Below are 20,982 nucleotides of genomic sequence, written 5' to 3' on the forward strand. Positions count from 1 at the left end.
TGCTATCTATTTGTTTCACTTTGATGTTTATGAATTTTCTTTCACAGTTAATTATTTTCATCCAAAGGTATGATACTACTGTCCTCAAGCATATATTTATTTATTAATTGTCATGGTATTTAAGAATAAGGCTCTTAATGAAGGACAAATAAGGTCGATAAGTGAGAAAACTAGTTAATAAGTGCCTTGTTACTTATCAGTAGTATAGCAAAGCTTTTATTTGTTTCTGTTTTCTTTTTTAAAAATAAATCATGCTTATCATTTCTGAATTGTCTCAGAAATTTGTGGCATCTGACTCAGGCATATCAATTTATCTGCTATTTGGAAAATGTGTTCCTTTCTTTCCAGAAAAGCTTTTATAGGAACATACCTTGATGGATGAGGTCTTAGAATCTTGTCTGATCTGATACCACTCAATGTACAGAGAGTTGTCACTGTGGCTAACATGGAAAATGAGTTAAAACATTTGAATCTGTTTATATCAACCCAGAACCACAGGCTCCTATCATTTTTATATCTCCTTGTCTGGTTTAGTTTTGCAGATGTAAAGATACAGAGTTAATAAAAAAGGCACATGGAGGGGGTCATCAAAACTCAAGTCTGTTTTCATAAACTGCTTGCTTACACATGAGCAAATTTACCCGGACTGGGTCTCATAGGGCAGCCTTTATTTAGTTATTTATATCTGTAGAATGACTTTGTTGCAAATTTTAAATAACAAAGACATGTGAGTTCCATGCAAGATTAATTAAATCAGAAATAAGCATCTGGTTTCTAAGCAGCTTGAGTGAAATATAGGCAATTGTGCTGACTTTTCTCTTACAAATATCTTTTCATAACAGATACTGTGGTAAGATTTTTCCAAGATCTGCGAACCTAACACGGCACTTGAGAACCCACACAGGAGAGCAGCCTTATAGGTTTGACAATGATTTTTACTAAATATCTTGATAACTGTTGTAATAAATTGGACCTACTGCCACAATTTTAAAAGAGACTACTTTTGTGCATGTCTGAGCATATGTCTGTTCAATTTTGATTCAAAGAAGAATTAACTAATGGCTGGGATTAAAATTTAGAAGAGTCCTAATTTCTTGACTCATCTTCTTATATCTCAATTTAAAAGTTCTAGCAGTGTCTAGAATAAACTGTCAGTCACTTTTAAAATTAAGTATTTTCTCTCCTCAGTGATTCATGCTATTTTAATTGACAATAATCATAACCTTGTAGTCTCCCTTTTCCAAGCCTTAAATCTCTGCTAGGAATTAACAACCCAGATATATCTTAGTTTTCCCAGTACAGCTAAGTCAATGTCTACAAGTCTTGATAGGATGTTTAAAGAATAAATTTTACCTGAGAGGAGGAAGAAAGGAATAGAACAGATAAAATAGAACATATTATAAGAAGGGAGCAGTTCCATCAACAATTTCTCAGCTGCTTCTTGGCCTATTCTCTTAAGCGTCAAAATCAGCCATATGACACATGGAACTATATTTAATTTTAATATTATTCTTTACAAATGAATGATCATAATTACCATCTCCCTTCCAGTTTTAAAATATCATCTGCATTGTTCAATGTGCAATGCCTTGCACATTGGTATTAGATAATTCATGAAAATTTCTTCAAAGAATGAATGTTAGTTATTTTAAGTAATACTGTAATTTTATTTTACTTCAACATTCTTATGGGTTGCATATGTGTAAAATTATTTTTATCTGAATGTTTACTTTTTTCATTAAAATAAATAATTTATCAGCTTTTAAATACTTCTTTATATACAAGGATAAGAAAGTGGGAAGACCAATGTTCATTTGAAAATAGTTGAAACTTTAGGAGAAAACTAGAGAGACTTAAACTCAGATAATAATAAAGTATTTTCTTAAATCCTTTGCTTTCCTACATGTTCTGTAAATTAGTAATTATAAGTAATATTTCCACTTTGTATGTGATAGATTGCATTGGATATAATAGGTTTCAGAGAGATATAAATGTGGGAAGTGTTAGATGATTTCCCTTTTTGAGAAAATGTCATATCCAAGGAATTCTGCTTAAATGGAAGGAAAGATTTCCACACTTATATTTTGTTATGGCCAAGGGTCTGGTATGCAGCTATGATATCATGCTCATTTTTCTCTTTTTTTGTACCTGAATTCAGTGGATTTATTCTGCCCCATAAATGGTGCTATTATTATATATGTATTTTTAACAACACAAACAAGAATTTTGCATAGCTGAGGATCTTAAACAATTATTTGTTCAGCTCCTCTGTTTCACAAGTGAAAAAATTCGGATCCACATACGCTAATTGACTTCTGTAACTGTTGTCGTTTAGTTGCTAAGTTGTTGTGTCTGACTCTTTGCGAACGCATGGACTGTAGCCCATCAGGGTCCTCTGTCCATGGGATTTCCTAGGCAAGAATACTGGAGTGGGTTACCATTTCCTTCTCCAGGGGATCTTCCTGACCCAGGGAACAAACCTGTGTCTCTTGTGTTCTATAAAATCTGATATTAATAGACCCCAAATTAAAACACAAATCTAGAACTCTGGGTTTTTATCTCATACCATGATCTCAAAGGCTCCTATACCCCCTGTGTTTACCAGGATGGCTTAATCGTGTATAGTTCATGAGTGTGTTATGTACTTCTTTTTAGAATTTCTGAAGCTTAGGATCTGATTTGGGGGTTCCTTATCCACTTACTCTCTGGTAGCTCAGACTGTAAAGAATCCACCTGCAATACGAGATACCTGGGTTTGATCCCTGGATTGGGAAGTTCCCCTGGAGAAGGGAATGGCTACCTACTCCAGTATTCTGGCCCGGAGAATTCCATGGACAGAGGCTACAGTCCATGGGGTCGCAAAGGATTGGACACAACTGATCAACTTTCACTTCACTAAACACCTACTAACTTACTGAAGCACTCAAACTTTTGGCCAAGATGTTAGCAGAGGAAAGATAGAAAATAAAAAATGCTTTTTGGTTAGAACTTCCTTATTGACTGAATTTATTCATGTTAAAGTCGATGCCATTTATTAGATTTAAAGCTTCTATGCATTCAAGCAGTTTGAAGCATGTCAAAGACAAAATGTTTCTTCCTTGTGATTTCTGTAGAAATTATTTTAAGTGAAAATTATTCTAAAAAGTTTAATGAGAGTTTAAGTTTTCTCTATCTGTGTTTTTTAGGTTATTCTGCTTAGGACAACACAATTGGGCTCATTGTACCATGGTTCTCATTGCAGTGAACCTTGGAAGTTCAAAGAAGGCCCATATATATTTTTTTTCCCCAAAATCAGAGGCTTAATTATCAATGTGGGATCTTATCCATTTTTAAATTAATATTATTAATTTAAATTTGATGGACCTCATGATGCCAGAACAGTTTTTTAAGGGGAAATTAAATCAGCCCTTGAGTTGGTTTACTGATACTATGCCAAAGTAACTAGTTTAACAAATTTATGTTCCCCACTGGACTAACTAGATTTCTGGCATCATATGGAGACAGCCGTAGAACACTTTGAGTGGAACAGGGTACTTTCTCATGTTGAGCCCTTGAATTGGTGTATCTGCATTCAGAAGTGGAAGAAGAAGTGCCCTTCACACATGGGAGAATGAATTAAGGATTTTTTGGTTATTAAATTAGACATTTTCACTTAAAAGTCATCTAGAGAAAGGTGATTTTTCCTTTCAAGCAACACACAAAAAATCATATAAACAGCTAACACAATCTTTACTTTAAAAGGCCAGAGGGAAAAATTGTGTCAATTACCACTTTTCTTCCTTACCATAAGAGCTGGTGGGAAGTTGGGTGGGATGATGAATTACTTTTTTATTTTGTGACTAAAGGAGAATTTCAGTAATTTATTATTTTTGATCATAAATATCATGGAAGGCAGAAACAATTAGTCAATCAATATTATGTGCTTTCTTGAAAAAAAACTGACCTGGTTTAGAAAAATAGAAATAGAAAACTGGGAGAAATTCAGAATATTGTGGGGGGATGGGTAAACAAAGACCTTGTGCTTTCATTCAAAAAGGAGAATTTAGCACCCTTTTCTTTTGTAAAGGTTTAAAGGTTAACACAGTAAAGGCTTTGGGGGCTCCTAATCACTACAGATTATGAAAATTAGTGTCTTTGCTATCAGACTAAACTGTTCACATTACCCCGGTTTTAAAGTTAGAAAAATTTATTGTTATTTTGCAGAAGATAGCAGAATTTCCTTTAGGATTAGCAGTTGAGAAAGTGAGTTTACTAAGAAATTATTTAATCAGGCTCTGAAATTTTGAATGTAAAAAAATGATTTTCTTACTTTATTTGAAGAATACTTGAATTTGTTTCCTGTTTGTTTACAGAAGGTTTAATTGTCCCAAGTGGAAAATAAAACTGCTACCATTTCTTAATGTCTTTAATTTTGTCAGTTTTGCTTGAAATACTAAAACTGATTACCTGGGTAAACTTGTGAGCAATCAAATCATCAGTATTTTATTATGATTTTTCACAAAGTTATAAAAATTTTTGATGCAGTCAAAGTTATTTACCAGAATTGAAATCTTGGCAATGTGGAGAGTGATCTTTGCTGCAGTGTTGTTTTATGGGTGATAATTTTGGAGATCTGGTTTGCTTGTCTTGAGAAATGTCTTTTGATTTGCTTGCAAATATTTGCTCTGTGTTTGCTTTTCAGATGCAAGTACTGTGACAGGTCCTTCAGCATATCTTCCAACCTGCAGCGGCATGTTCGCAACATCCACAATAAAGAGAAGCCCTTTAAGTGTCACTTATGTGATAGGTGTTTTGGTCAACAAACCAACTTAGACAGACACCTCAAGAAGCACGAGAATGGGAACATGTCTGGTAGGTCATTGACTGTCTTCTGAGGAGGAGATGCTTGGCTTATTCTTATTTTAAAAGACAGTTGTGATCGCTTATCTCTCATTCCCCTTTGACACGAGAATCAGATCCTATTGTGAAAATTTGTAGCACTTTTCCCTTGAGATTTTTGAACGAAGTGAACTGTTAAATAATACACAACCCAGAGCTTCATTTGGACCGTTTTATTTTCTGGATGCATCTCAATGGGCAATCTCGAGCACAGAGAACCATAGTTGGAACTCAAAGGAGACTGATGAATCATGATTTTCTAAATTACAGGGAACAATCTTTGACCCTGTTGGCATAGAACGTGGCCACTGGCCTGGCCGGGATGACCAGAGTGGAGCCCCATGCTCTCAGCATTAACCTAGAAACCACAGCTGCTTTTGCAAACAGTCTGCAGTTCAGAAAACTTCTCTAGGGGACCTGTTTTACATATGAGAGATAAAAGACTGTCAACCTTATCAGAGTAGCCTGTAGCAAATGCTAGTGGTGTGTGATTTTTGGTCACAAATTCTGATGCAAAATTAAGTTTAAAATGGCAAAAAAAAACTAGCCTTCCTTTAACCCAGGCCTACTAATGCAGTTAGCAGAAGACATGGTGGTTTTCTTGCCTTTGACTTCTAATGTGTGTGTGTGTGTGTACTCAGTGGCTCAGTTGTGTCCAGCTATTTGCAACCCCGTGGACTGTAGCCCACAAGTCTCCTCTGTCCATGAAATTTTCCAGGCAAGAATACTGGAGCGGGTTGCCATTTCCTACTCCAGGGGATCTTCCTGATTCAGAGATTGAACTTGCATCTGTTGCATCTCCTGCATTGGCAGGCAGATTCTTTACCACTGTGCCACCTGGGAAGCCCTTGGCTTCTAATACTTAGATAACATTGACCAGCTGGCATATGTGTGTGATGCCAATCTTATGTACTGTAATTGTTTCTAGAGAATTAAGGGAATGACTTGGCAATGAGGGGAGGGGGCATGTATGGAATCTCTGAAAAGAGATTTTAAGAACAGAGAAAAGTTGGATTGATACAAAGTAGTCTTTCCTTACGGAGAAGGTGATGGCACGCCACTCCCGTACTCTTGCCTGGCAAATCCCATGGATGGAGGAGCCTGGTGGGCTGCAGTCAGTCCATGGGGTCGCTAAGAGTCGGACACGACTGAGCGACTTCCCTTTCACTTTTCACTTTCATGCTTTGGAGAAGGAAATGGCAACCCAATCCAGTGTTCTTTCCTGGAGAATCCCAGAGACAGGGGAGCCTGGTGTGCTGCCATCTATGGGGTCACACAGAGTCGGGCACGACTGAAGTGACTTAGCAGCAGCAGCAGCAGTCTTTCCTTAAGGAAATTATTTTACTATTAATCCTTCCTCTAGTGTAAAGGGACATTGCTTACGATTTTTGAATGAACTATGTACTATTTGTTTCCCTTAAAGCCAAAACTCTAATGATCATGGTTTAAAAATATTGGATTTTAGAGACAAGAGTCTAATCTAGTACTCAAAAGTGACAACACTTTCTGCATACACCCTTATGGTATATCACTATAATTTTTCTAGTCAAAATTATTTCAGAAAACAAATAAATAATTTAAAAAGTATAATGTGTCAAAATTGAATACTTATTTGTTGGCCCAGATTATAACTTCATGAAGCTGAAGGGTATTCTAACCACTTGTGTTTGGCATCTAGACTATTGTGATGAACTATCAAGCCACAGATATTCTGTGGGCAAGATAAACAAACGAAGCAAATATTAGTATAAAGTTTGACCACATATTATAAAGAGTTTATAATTTGTAAATGTATGGAAATTTTAGGCAATCTTTTGAGACAGCTATTTTGATTCTAATTTTATAGGTAAGGAAACTGAAGAACCTTCTATAATCCACAGACCCAATATTGTCTTATTAATACTGTCTCAAGACTGTGTGTTCTGGGTCTGCCCATAGCTTAGCTCAACAAAGCAGAATGCCATATTTCCAGCATGTGTTCAGGCTTTATTTGATAACATACATTAGCACAGGGGCAATAAATACATATTAACTGCCACCAGGACTGGGTATACAGTTTTTTCTGGCAGAATGTTCTTAAGACCTTTCTACAATTTGCCTTACTCTGCACTCTCATTCTACGAATAAAAACGTTCCTATATCACAGTGGAGGAAGCTGGTGGGAGAAAGAACATCTTTGGGAGATTGTACCCCATGATTTCAGTGGTTCACAGTAGTCCCCATTATTCACTGGCACAGATACTGTGGTAAAATTGGGAAGACCTTGACCTCCTAAAGTTTTCATTATTAATACTTGAAAATACTTGAAGACTTTAGGAAACAACATTGATCGAATGAAGAAGGTGTGAGATTTCAAATAAGTCGCCTTCTAAATGATAGTCTTTTTCACAAAAGGCTTTCTGTCCCCTCAGGTACGGCAACATCATCGCCTCATTCTGAACTGGAAAGCACAGGTGCAATCCTTGATGACAAGGAAGACGCTTACTTCACAGAAATTCGAAATTTCATCGGGAATAGCAACCACGGCAGCCAGTCCCCCAGGAACGCCGAAGAGAGGTAAAGCTGGTCTTCCCCTTTTTAAAGTCAGTGATTTCAGAAGTGAACGTTTTGAAATACATTTCAGTGCTCATTTTTGTGACACTGCTTTACTCCTGCCACCAATGGTTGGTGTTTGTTTAGTACAGATTAAATACCAAATGTTCTTCTAAGCACTTTATGTGTATCAATGAACTTAATTACCCTAATACCCCATGAGATAGGGACTGTAATTATGTAATTTTATCACTGAAGGAATGGCAACATTGAAGGTTAAATGACTTGCTAAATGTCACATACGTAATAAACGAGATTTAACCTAGGCTGTCTGGTTCTGTAGCCCACGATTTTAGCACCATTCTATTCCGCCTCTCTTTATAGCTAATTAGAATATTTTACCAAAACTTGGCAATTAGAAGGGAAAGCCACACAGGGGTTCAGTTGAATCATTGACTAATGCTGGTTACTATTATGTATCATATTATGTATAATGTATACATACAGTGTGGAGAAGGCAATGGCACCCCACTCCAGTACTCTTGCCTGGAAAATCCCATGGACGGAGGAGCCTGGTAGGCTGCAGACCATGGGTCGAGAAGAGTCGGACACGACTGAGCGACTTCACTTTCACTTTTCCCTTTCATGCATTGGAGAAGGAAATGGCAACCCACTCCAGTGTTCTTGCCTGGAGAATCCCAGGGGCGGGGAAGTCTGGTGGGCTGCCGTCTATGGGGTCGCACAGAGTCGGACATGACTGAAGCGACTTAGCAGCAGCAGCAGCAGCATACATACAGTGACAGTGTGAGTTGTTCAGTCGTGTCCACCTCTTTGCAACCATGCCCATGGACTGTACCCTGCCAAGCTCCTTTGTCCATGGATGGGATTCTTCAGGCAAGAATACTGGAGTGGGTTGTCATTCCCTTTTCTAGGGGATCTTCCCAACCCAGGGATTAAACCTGGATCTCCTGCACTGCAGGCAGATTCTTTACTCTTTGAGCCACCAGGGAAGCCCCATACATATAATGTATGACTGTATATATTATATGACCATATGTATCTATATATGTTAACATTATATGACTATATGTATCTATAGATATTTATACATAAAATACGTATTGTCATCCAAATATCTTTTTTGAAACCATTTGTGACTTAATAAGATTCTGTCACTTCTTTATATGCTTTCAAGTGCATCCTTATTTAATTCCAGCATGTTTGTTTCAGTGGGTATAATTACACTTGTTTTTAGTGACCTGGTGCGCTGGATTCCTCGTCATTCTCAACATCAAGCATATATGGCTTAACTGATATACAAATAGGGCTTCTCTGGTGGTTCAGCAATAAAGAATCTGCCTGCAACGCAGGAGATGCAGATTCTATCCCTGGGTCGGGAAGATCCCCTGAAGAAGAAAATGGTTACCCACTCCCGTATTTTTGCCTGGGAAATCCTGTGACAGAGGAGCTTGGCAGGCTGCAGTCCATGGGTCGCAAAGAGTCGGACACGACTGAGCAACTAACAACAACATAACAATCTAGCATTTTATGTTTTATGTGATATAAAGGAAACATTATTTTACCCAAACTACTGGGTTTAACTTTTCTTACCTATAAGTTATAAATATCTGGCATTGAGAACTGTGTTATTCTAAATGTAACTGTCCAATGGCCTATTAAATTAGGATGCTGCACCGTAAATTTTAATGTAGCATGAAATTAGTTAATGAAAGTTCCATTACTTTTTATCACGCAAGTGTTGTTATTGTCCTCTGTTTTTGATGCTATTAAAAGTCAGAGTTAATTGTTTCAGATAGTTTTCCATTAAGGCAGTATTAAATAAGCCTTATTTTCCAAGATTATATAAAAATATATGATCACTTCTGTTGTTTAGCTTGTATAAAAGTGTCTCTAAGGGAAAGAGGAGAGAATATCTGCTATGGCATGACTCTTCCAGCTTCTGAGAAGCCTGACAAAACGAAACTTTGTGCTGTTGGGCGTATCTCTCCCTCTGCTTGCCCGTGTGTATGTGTGTGTGTGTGTGTGTGTGTGAGAGAGAGAGAGAGAGAGAGGGAGAGATAGAAAGGCAGAGGTGAGGCAGATACTCAGAAGTACAAAGTACTAAGGACAAGTAAGACAGTCATGATCTTATATTTTAATAATGATAGTTACATGATACAAATAAGAAATATCGAACAAAAAGCACCATTTGTGTTCTGAGACACCTATTCAGATTTCAAACCCTTAGTTGGAAATTTGTGAACCATAAAGCTGCAACATCTGGCTTCAACATGTCTAAACAGCATAGAAGTAAGAAGACTGAGTCATCTAACTTTTCTCCCCTCAACTCCTATCAGACTACTTTTGATGAATAATTTATCTTCTATAAATTGCCACATTTGAAGGCAAAATTAACAAATAGGTTTTCTTAATCACGTTGGCTTTGTTACGTTTGGTTTTCATCCATGCACTCTTTTGTTCTTTTACTTTTTCTTTCATTTATTTTAAAATAACAATTTCGATCCATTCAGGCCAGCAAGTTGGCAGTGTAACTGGAAACTAATAATTTATGTCTGTGCAAAACATGTTTTCATCATTCTTTGATAAAAGAGGTTAAGTGATGGATTGTATAAAAAAAACTTAATGATGATATGACTTTTTCTGGTCAAATGAATTTTTACTATGTGCCTCTGTCACACCCAGGATTGTTTAATTTGTGCATTTTTTTTTGTGCATTTTTTTTCTGTCCTGGGAAATCTAAATATAAAATTATACTCATTTTTTTTTAAATGTGGAAAATTGATGGGGGTCTATTGCTGGTTTCTGATTTTCCATAACCTGAAAAATAGTTACATTGTGAAAATTGTACATGACTGTAACAATAATTTAGCAGCCTCAGCAAGTTTTCTGAGTTAGTAAATATATAGGACTACCGGATGCCAGCGTGTATGCTAAGTCGCCTCAGTCATGTCTGACTCTTTGTAACCCCATGGACTGTATGTAGCCTGTGTTAGGCTCCTGTGTTTCAGCATGGGATTCTCCAGGCAAGAATGCTGGAGTGGGTTGCCATTTCCTTTTCCAGGGGATCTTCCTGGTCCAGGGATCGAACCCGCATCTCTTGAGCCTCCTGCATTGGCAGGCGGGTTCTTTACCTTTAGCGCCACATGGGAAACCCACCTAGACACCTACAATTGTTTAATTTCTAACAAGCTTTCTGTACTTGGGCAAGTGCCTTAACCTCTCTGATCATATATCTTTGAAAGGAGGAAGTTAGGAGGGATTCAAACATTTATAATTATTTTCTAACAGTTTCATCTTAATCTTGCAATGAAAGAAATTCAGCTTATACATATTTTAATGTTTCCTTTAAAGCCTGAAAAGCTTATCCTCATTTCATAAACGTTCTCAAATGTATTAAATGGGGACTTCTATGTTATTAAACATTTTTTATAATTAAACTTTCGAATTACATATTGCAATCCTTGCCACCACTAAAATATTACAAATGATGTTTTAAATATAATAGGCTTCTTTTGCATCATTATATTACACATATAAACTTCAAAAGATATTTGTACAATGACATTTTTATATCATTTCCCACCCCAGTGTTATCCTGGGAAACAAGGAATATTTTTACATTCAGACTATCACGGATAATTTGAACAAAGTACAAATAAATGAGTTCTCAATCACTTCCAAGTCTCAGGAGAGTGTTTCAGTGCCGTATACCACCAGTGTCACCTAGAAAGAGCAAATACTGGTTGGTCCTTGGCAGCCACTCTAACACTTTCTTTGAACTCTTAGATTCTCTTAAGCATGCATGTTGAAGCTTTGGCAGTGTTGCTTATGGGTATGAGTTTTCCAGAAATCTGTTCTCTTAAATGGTACCTACTTCTATGGTAATTAGGTAACTTTATATAGAGAAAAACCTGTGTGTGCTTTTTATATCATATATAACAATATCATTTATCAAGCAAAGGCCTGATAAGAAATAGGAGACTAAGATTGTTTTCCCAGTTCTGCCAGAGGTTCCATTTATAATCTGAATAATCACACAATTATTTTTTTCATTTTTCCATTTGTGAGATTACATTTTCCCATGGTTGCCATAGAGCATAAATGATAAAAATTTACTCTAGAAATGTGGAAAACCTAAATTATTGCTAGAAAGACATAATGTTAATAATAGAGCTAACTGCATGTTTTGAAATGACACCAGTAATTGAGCCTGCTTCTTTTTTATGCTTTTGAAAGAATGAATGGCAGTCACTTTAAAGATGAAAAGGCTTTGGTGACCAATCAAAATTCAGACTTACTGGATGATGAAGAAGTAGAAGATGAGGTGTTGTTAGATGAGGAGGATGAAGACAATGATATTACTGGGAAAATGGGAAAGGAACCAGGGACGAGTAATTTACATGAAGGAAACCCCGAGGATGACTATGAAGACACCAGCACCCTGGAAATGAGCTGTAAAGCATCCCCAATGAGGTGAGAAGCAAGGGTGGATCCACAGAGGGTTACGATTCCTGCTGCTCTGCTCTTTCACAAGCACGCTATTCCAGGGCATAAGCAATTTGTGAGCAATGAATCGTAAAAACTATTTGAATTAGCAAGGCATACGCAGTGGATTAATTTTAAAAAGACGGAAACAAAGTGGCCATGAACATAATCCTCAGCATATAAATACATCGATAGATGTGGAACTCTGATTAATCTGAGTAAGGAAGGGTAAATGAAAGGTTAAACAAGTACACAATCACTTATTTAGACTCTACCTATAAAACTCAAAGAAAAATCGGGCTTTTGGCATTATCTAATTTATTCAATTTATCATGTGTTATTCAAATATTATTGAGAGAAATATCACTTTATTTGCTGTATATGGAATCTATATAGATGACAAATGTTTAAAAGGAAAACATTAGCCCAATAATTAAATTGACTGGAATATTATATTTTCATATGGATAATTGGTGCCAACTGAATATCATCATAACTGGCTTTATTTTAAATGGAAATTGTATGAATTCTGTCTCCACTACATTGCTGACTTCACATGTCATTGACTTTAATTCTTTATCTCAAATATATTCTTGCTTTAGTCATGAAAAATCTTAAAAGAAATATATGCATAAGATACAATATTTGTAAGTTTTTTCAAGAATCGATGGAGGCTACTTTCTACTGCAAATATAATATGACGTTTGACAAGTGTATGAAATCAAATGAAAAGTGATTTGGTTGGATATCAAACTGAAAAAGAAAAAAAAAAACAACCCTCTGTGCTTTCCCATTGGTTCATTTTAGGTATAAAGAGGAAGAATATAAAACTGGACTTTCTGCTCTAGATCATATAAGGCACTTCACAGATAGCCTCAAAATGAGGAAAATGGAAGATAATCAATATACAGAAGCTGAGGTGTCTTCTTTCAGTGCTTCCCATGTGCCAGAGGAACTTAAACAACCGTTACACAGAAAGTCCAAGTCACAGGTACATACTTTCCTGCAGTATAGCATCCTGGTGACATTGTGCCTTTGACGCCAAAGGCAGATACTCTTTGCAGTGTTCTAGAATCTGAGCAGGTTCAGATGCTTTACTCCAAAGGTTCCTATCTCTGCCTATGACTGAATCCAAAATAGTTAACTGCTACAGCAATTAATATGACTGGATTCTGCACAGAAATTTCTGTGACAAACCCTGACCTCCAATAATCCAACCTTTCCTTTGCAATCACCTTACTTTTGTATAGATGGTCCATAAACATTTGATTGCACCTATTTGGAGTAGGAAATGGCAACCCACTCCAGTATTCTTGCCTGGAGAACTCCATGGACAGTACATGGGGTTGCAAAGAGTTGGACACAACCTAGCGACTAACAATTTCACTTCATTTGTATATTACTTCAGAATTATTTTCTAATTGCTTTATGTCTATAATTTTTGTCAACCTAATTATATTTTGATATTTTTGGAAAGTGAATTCTATCCCCTGTTCTTTTTTCTTACTGTACATAGTTAGTACCTTCCTTTGTAGCTCAGTTGGTAAAGAATCTGCCTGCAATGCAGGAGACCCAGGTTTGATCCCTGGGTTGGGTGGATACCCTGGAGAAGGAAATGGCAACCCACTCCAGTATTCTTGCCTGGAGAATCTCATGGACAGAGGAGCCTGGCAGGCTATAGTCCATGGGTTTGCAAAAGTTGGACATGACTTAGTGACTAAACCACCATACATAGTTAGTATACAAATCAACTAATGATAGAATTTAGAAATAAACTAAATTTAGGAGGGTCAGAGTTGAAATGAATTGCCAAAAGTCTATAGCAACTTAATGGCAAACCTGGAAATTAACCCTATCAGTTTTAAATGAATGAATGAATGGTACCCAAGTTTGATGGGGTTTACAGCAATCTATCAGCACTATGGTAACCAAAATAAATCCATCTGAGGATCTATAAATATCATTGAAAAGAGCCTCAGTTCTTCCACAAAAAAGGGAATCGGTCCTTTCTGCTTGACATCTGCACTCAACCAGTTTGTTTGCGCAGGTCCTGAAAAGAAGAAGAAAAAAACTTTATGTCGTAACCATATTTGTTGGTCACTTTGGTTTAATTGTTTGATCCTGAGTTCATTTTGGAGGTGCCCCTACATACCAAACCGTGTGACTGTATTCATTACTACATTTGGAAATTTTCTATTTGGCTGAGATGTTTTGGGCCATCTTAATAGCAAATGTGGTCATATCTCAACTAAAATGGGAAAAACGTTATCCCACTGGGATAGTACCAATTTTAAAATATTAGTAAATTCAATAAAACGTCTTAAGATGTCATGTATGGTAACAGACAAAACAAATGTTTTTTCTGAATTGAAGTGAAAGCAGCCAGCCTCATCTCTGACTAGCTGCACTTCTGTGGGTTTGAGAACATCACTTCACAACTCTGGGTACCATTTTCTTACTATAAAGTGGGGTGAGTAGAGAAGACGTCTAAGATCCCTTCCTGCTCTATCATTCAATGGTGATAAAAATGAACTTTGCAATTTCTAACGTTAAAAGTAACCCAGCCAGTTTAAACATCTCATTTTCACCTGGAGACAGCCATAAGAAGTGGCTAATGTTTTTTGTTTTTTTTTTAACTCTTAGTTTCCCATTTTTCCTTCCTTATTGATCAGAGAAACTGGGGAGCCAACTTTTCTTTTTTGAAAAAAATTATTTTCATGATTCCACCCCAAATTATAAGACATTACAAGGCACAATACTGAAAATTCCTGAAATTGTCACAAGTGATAGAAAGCAAAGGGTCCTGGGAACCTAGAAGTATTGGAAGTGATATATTTCAGTACCGGCATTTTGATATATAAAGTCCCTGCCCAATTGGGCTAACAATTACCCTCACGAGAAATACTAGAATTTTGCAATTTTTAACTTGTATTTTTATTGTTACTTTATAATGTCATATCGGAGAAGGCAATGGCACCCCACTCCAGTACTCTTGCCTGGAAAATCCCATGGATGGGGTCGCTGAGGGTCGGACACGACTGAGCGACTTCACTTTCACTTTTCACTTTCATGCATTGGAGAAGGAAATGGCAACCCACTCCAGTGTTCTTGCCTGGAGAATCCCAGGGACGGGGGAGCCTGGTGGGCTGCTGTCTCAGGGGTCGCACAGAGTCGGACACGACTGAAGCGATTTAGCAGCAGCAGCAGCAGCATAATGTCATATATATATGTATATATATTTATATCAGTTTGAAAATGGTGACTTTGTTTCATGAGACTTTATTCTTTCATTCCATTGTTGCTGTCAGTTTTGTGCTGAGCACTGATCCTTGTGCATGAAAATGTTTATTTCCTTTGATTACCAAAAGACAGATATTCCATATTTACCACTTTCTAGAATCTGAATAGATTCAGATGCTTTACTCAAAACTCATACATTTACTCTGTGATTTTTATAGTGATTGAATGGAAAATAGTTGACTAATACAGCAGTGGCTGCCCTCTGCATGGAATTTTCTCTGCAAAACCTATCCTACAAAAAGGTAGTTTCAGGAGGCATGTATGCATGCACACTAAGGTGCTTCAGTCGTGTCCAGCTCTTTGCGACCCTATGGACTGTAGCCCACCAGGCTCCTCTGTCCATGGGATTCTCCAGGCAAGAGTACTGGAGAATTGCCATTCCCTTCTCCAGGGGATCTTCGCGACCCAGGGATCAAACCTGTGGCTCTTATGTCTCTTGCAATGGCAGGTGGGTGCTTTACCACTAGTGCCACCTGTGATACCTGCAGTTTCAGGGTGCGTGCATGTGTGCTATGTCTCTTCAGCCATGTCCGACTCTGTGCGACCTTATGGACTGTAGCCCGCCAGGCTCCTCTGTCCATGGAATTGTCTAGGCAAGAATACTGGAGTGGGTTGCCATGCCCTTCGCCACAGGTAGTTTCAGGATAACAGGTATTATTCACATCAGGCACGCTAAGCTAAACACTTTATGTAAGTTAGTGCTTGTGGTTGCTCCACAACCGTTGGAAGTAAGTTGTTATTATTATCCACATTTTATATGAAGGAAGTAACCTTGAAAGATTAAGCAACTTGCCCAAGGTCACACAGCTAGTTGAATAGAGGCAGGATAGAAGCCAGGATTAAAACTTAGGATTTCAAAATTTTCTCTCTGCTCCCTTTTCTTTTTCTAAATACCAGAATGAGTTTTGTTAAAACCATGTCAGACTAATCTTTTATCTTGATCTGTAAATGTGAGTACATAATGAAATAAAGTTAAGTGCTCATTTCACCCATACTTTAAACCTGAAAAGGAGAAGGACTCTGTATTATTTATCCTTAACATCCTAGGACCTAGCACAGTGCCTGGCATAGAGTAGATGCTTAAGAAATATTTTTTAAACGTCTGCTGAGATTTTGTGGAGGTCCAAAAGGCAAATTGCATGCAGAAAAGTCAAATGTGTACATTTAGAGCAGTGACCCAGCAAATCAAAATCAGCCCGAGAGGGCAGATTTTCTAACTGTATGCCATGATTACGGAAGAAACCACAGACCGGCCACATGTCTCAGCATGACTCCCAGGGATGAAATTCTGCTTCACAACAGAGGCATTTTGTCTTTGTTTACCGACAGTGGAATGTCTTTGGCAGGACTTTAATGATTCCACTTCAGCAGCATTTTGACAAGCAAGTTAGCAATGGATGAGACCAACAATAGCAAATCAACAGTGAAAAGTTCACTCCCAAGTCAAGACCAAACATTTCATTTGAATATTTGACTTGGCAGCAAATGGGGAGATTCTCTGAACAGTTATTTAGAATTTGACATGATAATAGGTAAGAGAGTACTTCCTCACAGAGCACCCCTGTACATCCTCTGTTTGGCAAACCCTGGAGCCCAGGGGTGAGAACTTTATTGGGTCTTGTGATTTGTTCGAGTTTTTGGTAGAACCTACTTGATCTACCTCGATTTTCAAGGTCTTTGAGTGTCAGCATTGAATATTTCAAGCTTGGAGGGGAAGTGGAGAGAGGACACTGGATTTGGGCAGATAAGCTTTTATTGATGACTTTCCTGGTGGCTCGGATGGTTAAGCATCTGTCTATAATGTGGGAGACCCGGGTTCGATCCCTGGGTTGGGAAGATCCCCTGGAGAAGGAAATGGCAATCCACTCCAGTACTATTGCCTGGAAAATCCCATGGACAGAGGAGCCTGGTAGGCTACAATCCATGGGGTCGCAAAGAGTCGGACATGACTGAGCGACTTCACTTTCTTTCTTTCAGTGTCTAGTTAAGTGACTTTGGGCAAGTCTTTTCACCTTCAGGGCTCTCAGTTAGTCTGTGGCATGCTTCCTCTAGATGCTTCCACAGTGCTGTCAAGGCAGAGTTGTCTCTTATATGTATTTTCTGTTTCAGTTGTAAGCATTCAGTAATATTTTGGGTGAGTCAAACATGTACATCAACAGTGAAAAGGTGGTTATTATATTTATGGCTGGGGAGGGGGATGACTCCTGTTTCTTAATGGAGGCATAATTGTCATTCTAGGTAGGATCATTAATTTTTTGTTCTGCAGATTGTGTCACTTTTGTGGCCCTGAGGCACTGAAGGCCAGCAGTAACTCCATGCCATTGTAACACACAAGAAATGTCCCTCCCTTTTCCCAACACACCCATGAGGGATGCTCCTTCTCAGGAGCATTCACCCAAGATAGCCTTCAAATGAAAAGCGATGTTTTTCAAATGCCATTTACCGATTCTCTCCTTTCTACCCCAGGCATACGCTATGATGTTGTCATTGTCCGACAAGGAGTCCCTGCATTCTTCATCCCACAGTTCTTCCAACGTGTGGCATAGTATGGCGAGGGCTGCAGCAGAATCCAGTGCCATCCAGTCCATAAGCCACGTATGACATTCTCAAGGTTGACCAGAGTGGGACCAAGTCCCACAGTAGCATGGCTCTTTCACGTAGGACTATTTAAAAGACTGCTGAGCAGAATGCCTTAGAAACCTGAAGGGTCACTCATGTAAAGTCTGGGGACCTTAAACGGAAGGATTAAAAAAGAAAAGAAAGAAAGAGAAAGAAAGAAAGAAAAGGAAACTATTTATTCTCGATATTTTGTTTTGCACAGCCAAGGCAGCTGCTGACTTCTGGAGGATCAATGCGACTTAAAGTGATTCAGTAAAAATGAAAACCTTGCTGGGCAGAAGGCGTCTTCCCATTCACCTTGCCCTTGGGAGTGGGTGGGTGAGAGGAGCAGTTGAGATGGCGGCATGAACACTCCATAGAAACTGAATTCTTTTTTTGTACCTGACACATGATTGGGAACAGTTGCTTTTAATTACAGATTTAATTTTCTTGCTTTGTTAAAGTTTTTATGTAATTTAACCCTTCGAAGACAGAAGTAGTTGAATGAAATGCACACTTGATTATTATAGAAACTGATAACAGGGAGTTGCCCATTAACTTTTGCCTTCTTTAAGTACATTGTTTAAAACTAGGGAACAAGGGTATGTGTATATTGTAAACTATGGATGTTCAGATGCTCAGAGAGGTTAAGTCAGTGAAGTAACCTGTTCATCACCAGTACGGCTGTACCACTACACTAATAGAAGGTTTGCCAAATCCTTGTAATAACATCTTAATTTTAGACAATCATGTCACTGTTTTTTAATGTTTAATTTTTTGTGTATGTTGCGTGTATCATGTATTTATTTGTTGGCAAACTATTGTTTGTTGATTAAAATAGCACTGTTCCATTCAGCCACTACTTTCTGACGTCCGAGGCACACCCCGTTTTGAATTGCAAGGACCAAGGTGACTTGACCTGTGTATGGGAGTGCCAAATGGTGTTTGGCTTTTCTTAACATTCCTTTTTTTGTTGTTTTGTTTTCCTTCTTAATGAGCTAAATACGAATAGATGCAACTTAGTTTTTGTAATACTGAAATTGATTCAATTGTATAAACGATTATAATTTCTTTCATGAAAGCATGATTCTTCTGATTAAAAACTGTACCCCATATTTTATGCTGGTTGTGTGCAAGCTTGTGCGATGTTATGTTCATGTTAATCCTATTTGTAAAATGAAGTGTTCCAGACCTTATGTTAAAAGAGAGACGTAAATAACAGACTGTATTCAGTTATTTTGCCCTTTATTGAGGAACCAGATTTGTTTTCTTTTTGTTTGTAATCTCATTTTGAAATAATCGGCGAGTTGAGGTACTTTCTTCCAATGCTTTGTACAATATAAACTGTTATGCCTTTCAGTGCATTACTATGGGAGGAGCAACTAAAAAATAAAGACTTACAAAAATGGTTATTTTTCCCACAGTGTTGTATTTTCCCTTCTCATGCAATTTTCGTTTCCCTTTGGGATCCAGTGATTTAAAGATATGCCGTCTGGGACTCTGATGTCCTAACAGATACATGGAATGTAGAGCATGTGTGTATAGACATTTGAGATGACATGAAAGATAGCCCTGGGCCCATGGGGAATTGGACTCTCTTCCACTCATTGCTCTGGAATTTCTCCATGTGGTGCAAAGTCAGGGCTCAGGTGCAATAGTACAGGGTCCTTAGGATTACCCCACATCTGCAGTACCCATTTTAGTTAGGACAGAGCAACCTAGTTTTTTTTCTTCTTCTTTATTTTACGTAGTACATGCCAAAAGGTGTTCTGTGCTTATTTTTGTTTTTAATAACCCAAGTTCTGTTAACTGATTCACAGGAGGATGGGGACCCTTTAAATTTTCGATGATCATTTTAAGTCTTTGTTCACATCAAAATATAATTTTTTTCATGATTAGAATCAGAGGGTAGATATGATTTTGAGTTTTCTTTCTTTACCCCCACCAAAAAATTCACTGTATATTGCTACAAATTCTTCAAAATAATCACTTAGCAGTTTCTCCATTTTCCATGGGATTGACCTCTTATGATTTCTTTAACCATTTCACTTCTGTTGAAAATTTATGTTTTCTGCTTTTCAGTAGTGTAAACAATGCTATTTTAATTTTCATGGGAGTAATTTTCCTATGTGTTCATATATGTATGCACAGGTTTGAACCGTGATGAGTGGTATTTCCATATTATAAATTCTCTAGTGGAGGAGCCATTATGAATATTTTTTGAACCTTAAATATTATGCCAGTTGTTTGAGAATGTGGCTTTTCAACCAGGCCAGCTGTAGAGGTTTCAACAAGGTCTGCAGATTAAACAAGTATGACACATAGAAGTAGATCCAGACTAATTTCCCTGTTTGTTTATTTATTCTTTCTTAGCCAAATTGCCAGATATGGAGAAACTTCCTACATCCTTTCTAAATGTCAGTAGTATAAGAATTAAATACGGGGGAGAGGGGATAAATATTGCTTTTTAAATAGAAAGTGGGCACGGGAAGTATTCAGAAAATATACTAAAACTCTAAATCTGGTCTACACAGAAAGAGAAGAAGAATCTAGTGTTTGAGACATAAGAACAACACATTCAAGAAAGTGGAGACTGGGAACGTGTTATGCATTTCCCTTTGTTTTAAAGAAAAAACCTATAAATTCTGAAGCTGTTTGAATATTCTCAACGCTACTGAATTCTTGTTAGATTCTGAGCATGACAGTTGTTTGCTAATGCTTAGCCCCTCCAAATTCCAAAGAGGTTTTCAAGCCTCACATTTCTGCTTTCTTTTACATTCATCTCACCGTGTGGTGTCCTGCACCACATGGCCCTGTGGGGAGACCATGAGATGTGGTGGAGACAATGTTGGATTTGGAAGGTGAAGACCTGAGTTTAAGTTCTGGTTCTATTTCTTTGGTGGCTTTGAGGTCTTAGGCAAGTCATATACCTTTCAAAATCTCATCTGTAAAACCAGGGTAATAATACCTGTTTCTCCTGCTACTGTACTAGGTTTCTGTGGATGTTGAAAATCAAAATATATTTTTAGAAATATTTGGGAAAAGTTGAACACATGCAGGCACTTCATAATTTTTATGGTGGTAGTTAAGAGAATAGAATGTGCGTCTGTGTGTGTGTTTATACACATGTGTTTATACTATGTTAAAAAGTTTTTAGAATATAACAGA

At 37.6% G+C, this 20,982-nt stretch overlaps 1 protein-coding gene across 13 annotated transcripts in view; it reads left to right on the plus strand.

Annotated features, from left to right (window-relative positions):
* MECOM (MDS1 and EVI1 complex locus) overlaps nt 1-19,222 on the plus strand; it is a 629,513-nt gene extending 610,291 nt beyond the window's left edge. For 10 of the 13 annotated variants that reach the window (XM_061416511.1, XM_061416503.1, XM_061416518.1 and 7 more), the window contains 6 exons: nt 843-920; nt 4,682-4,851; nt 7,290-7,434; nt 11,668-11,904; nt 12,724-12,907; nt 17,683-19,222. In XM_061416511.1, coding sequence (XP_061272495.1) covers nt 843-920; nt 4,682-4,851; nt 7,290-7,434; nt 11,668-11,904; nt 12,724-12,907; nt 17,683-17,817 — 949 coding nt within the window. In that variant the 3' untranslated portion in view covers nt 17,818-19,222. The remainder of the gene's footprint in view (nt 1-842; nt 921-4,681; nt 4,852-7,289; nt 7,435-11,667; nt 11,905-12,723; nt 12,908-17,682) is intronic. The other 3 variants (XM_061416544.1, XM_061416552.1, XM_061416535.1) reach the window with 2 other exon arrangements.
* Nucleotides 19,223-20,982: the final 1,760 nt, after the last annotated feature.

The sequence above is a fragment of the Bos javanicus genome, chromosome 1 (genome assembly GCF_032452875.1).
Source record: "Bos javanicus breed banteng chromosome 1, ARS-OSU_banteng_1.0, whole genome shotgun sequence".
In the NCBI taxonomy this organism is placed as follows: domain Eukaryota; kingdom Metazoa; phylum Chordata; class Mammalia; order Artiodactyla; family Bovidae; genus Bos; species Bos javanicus.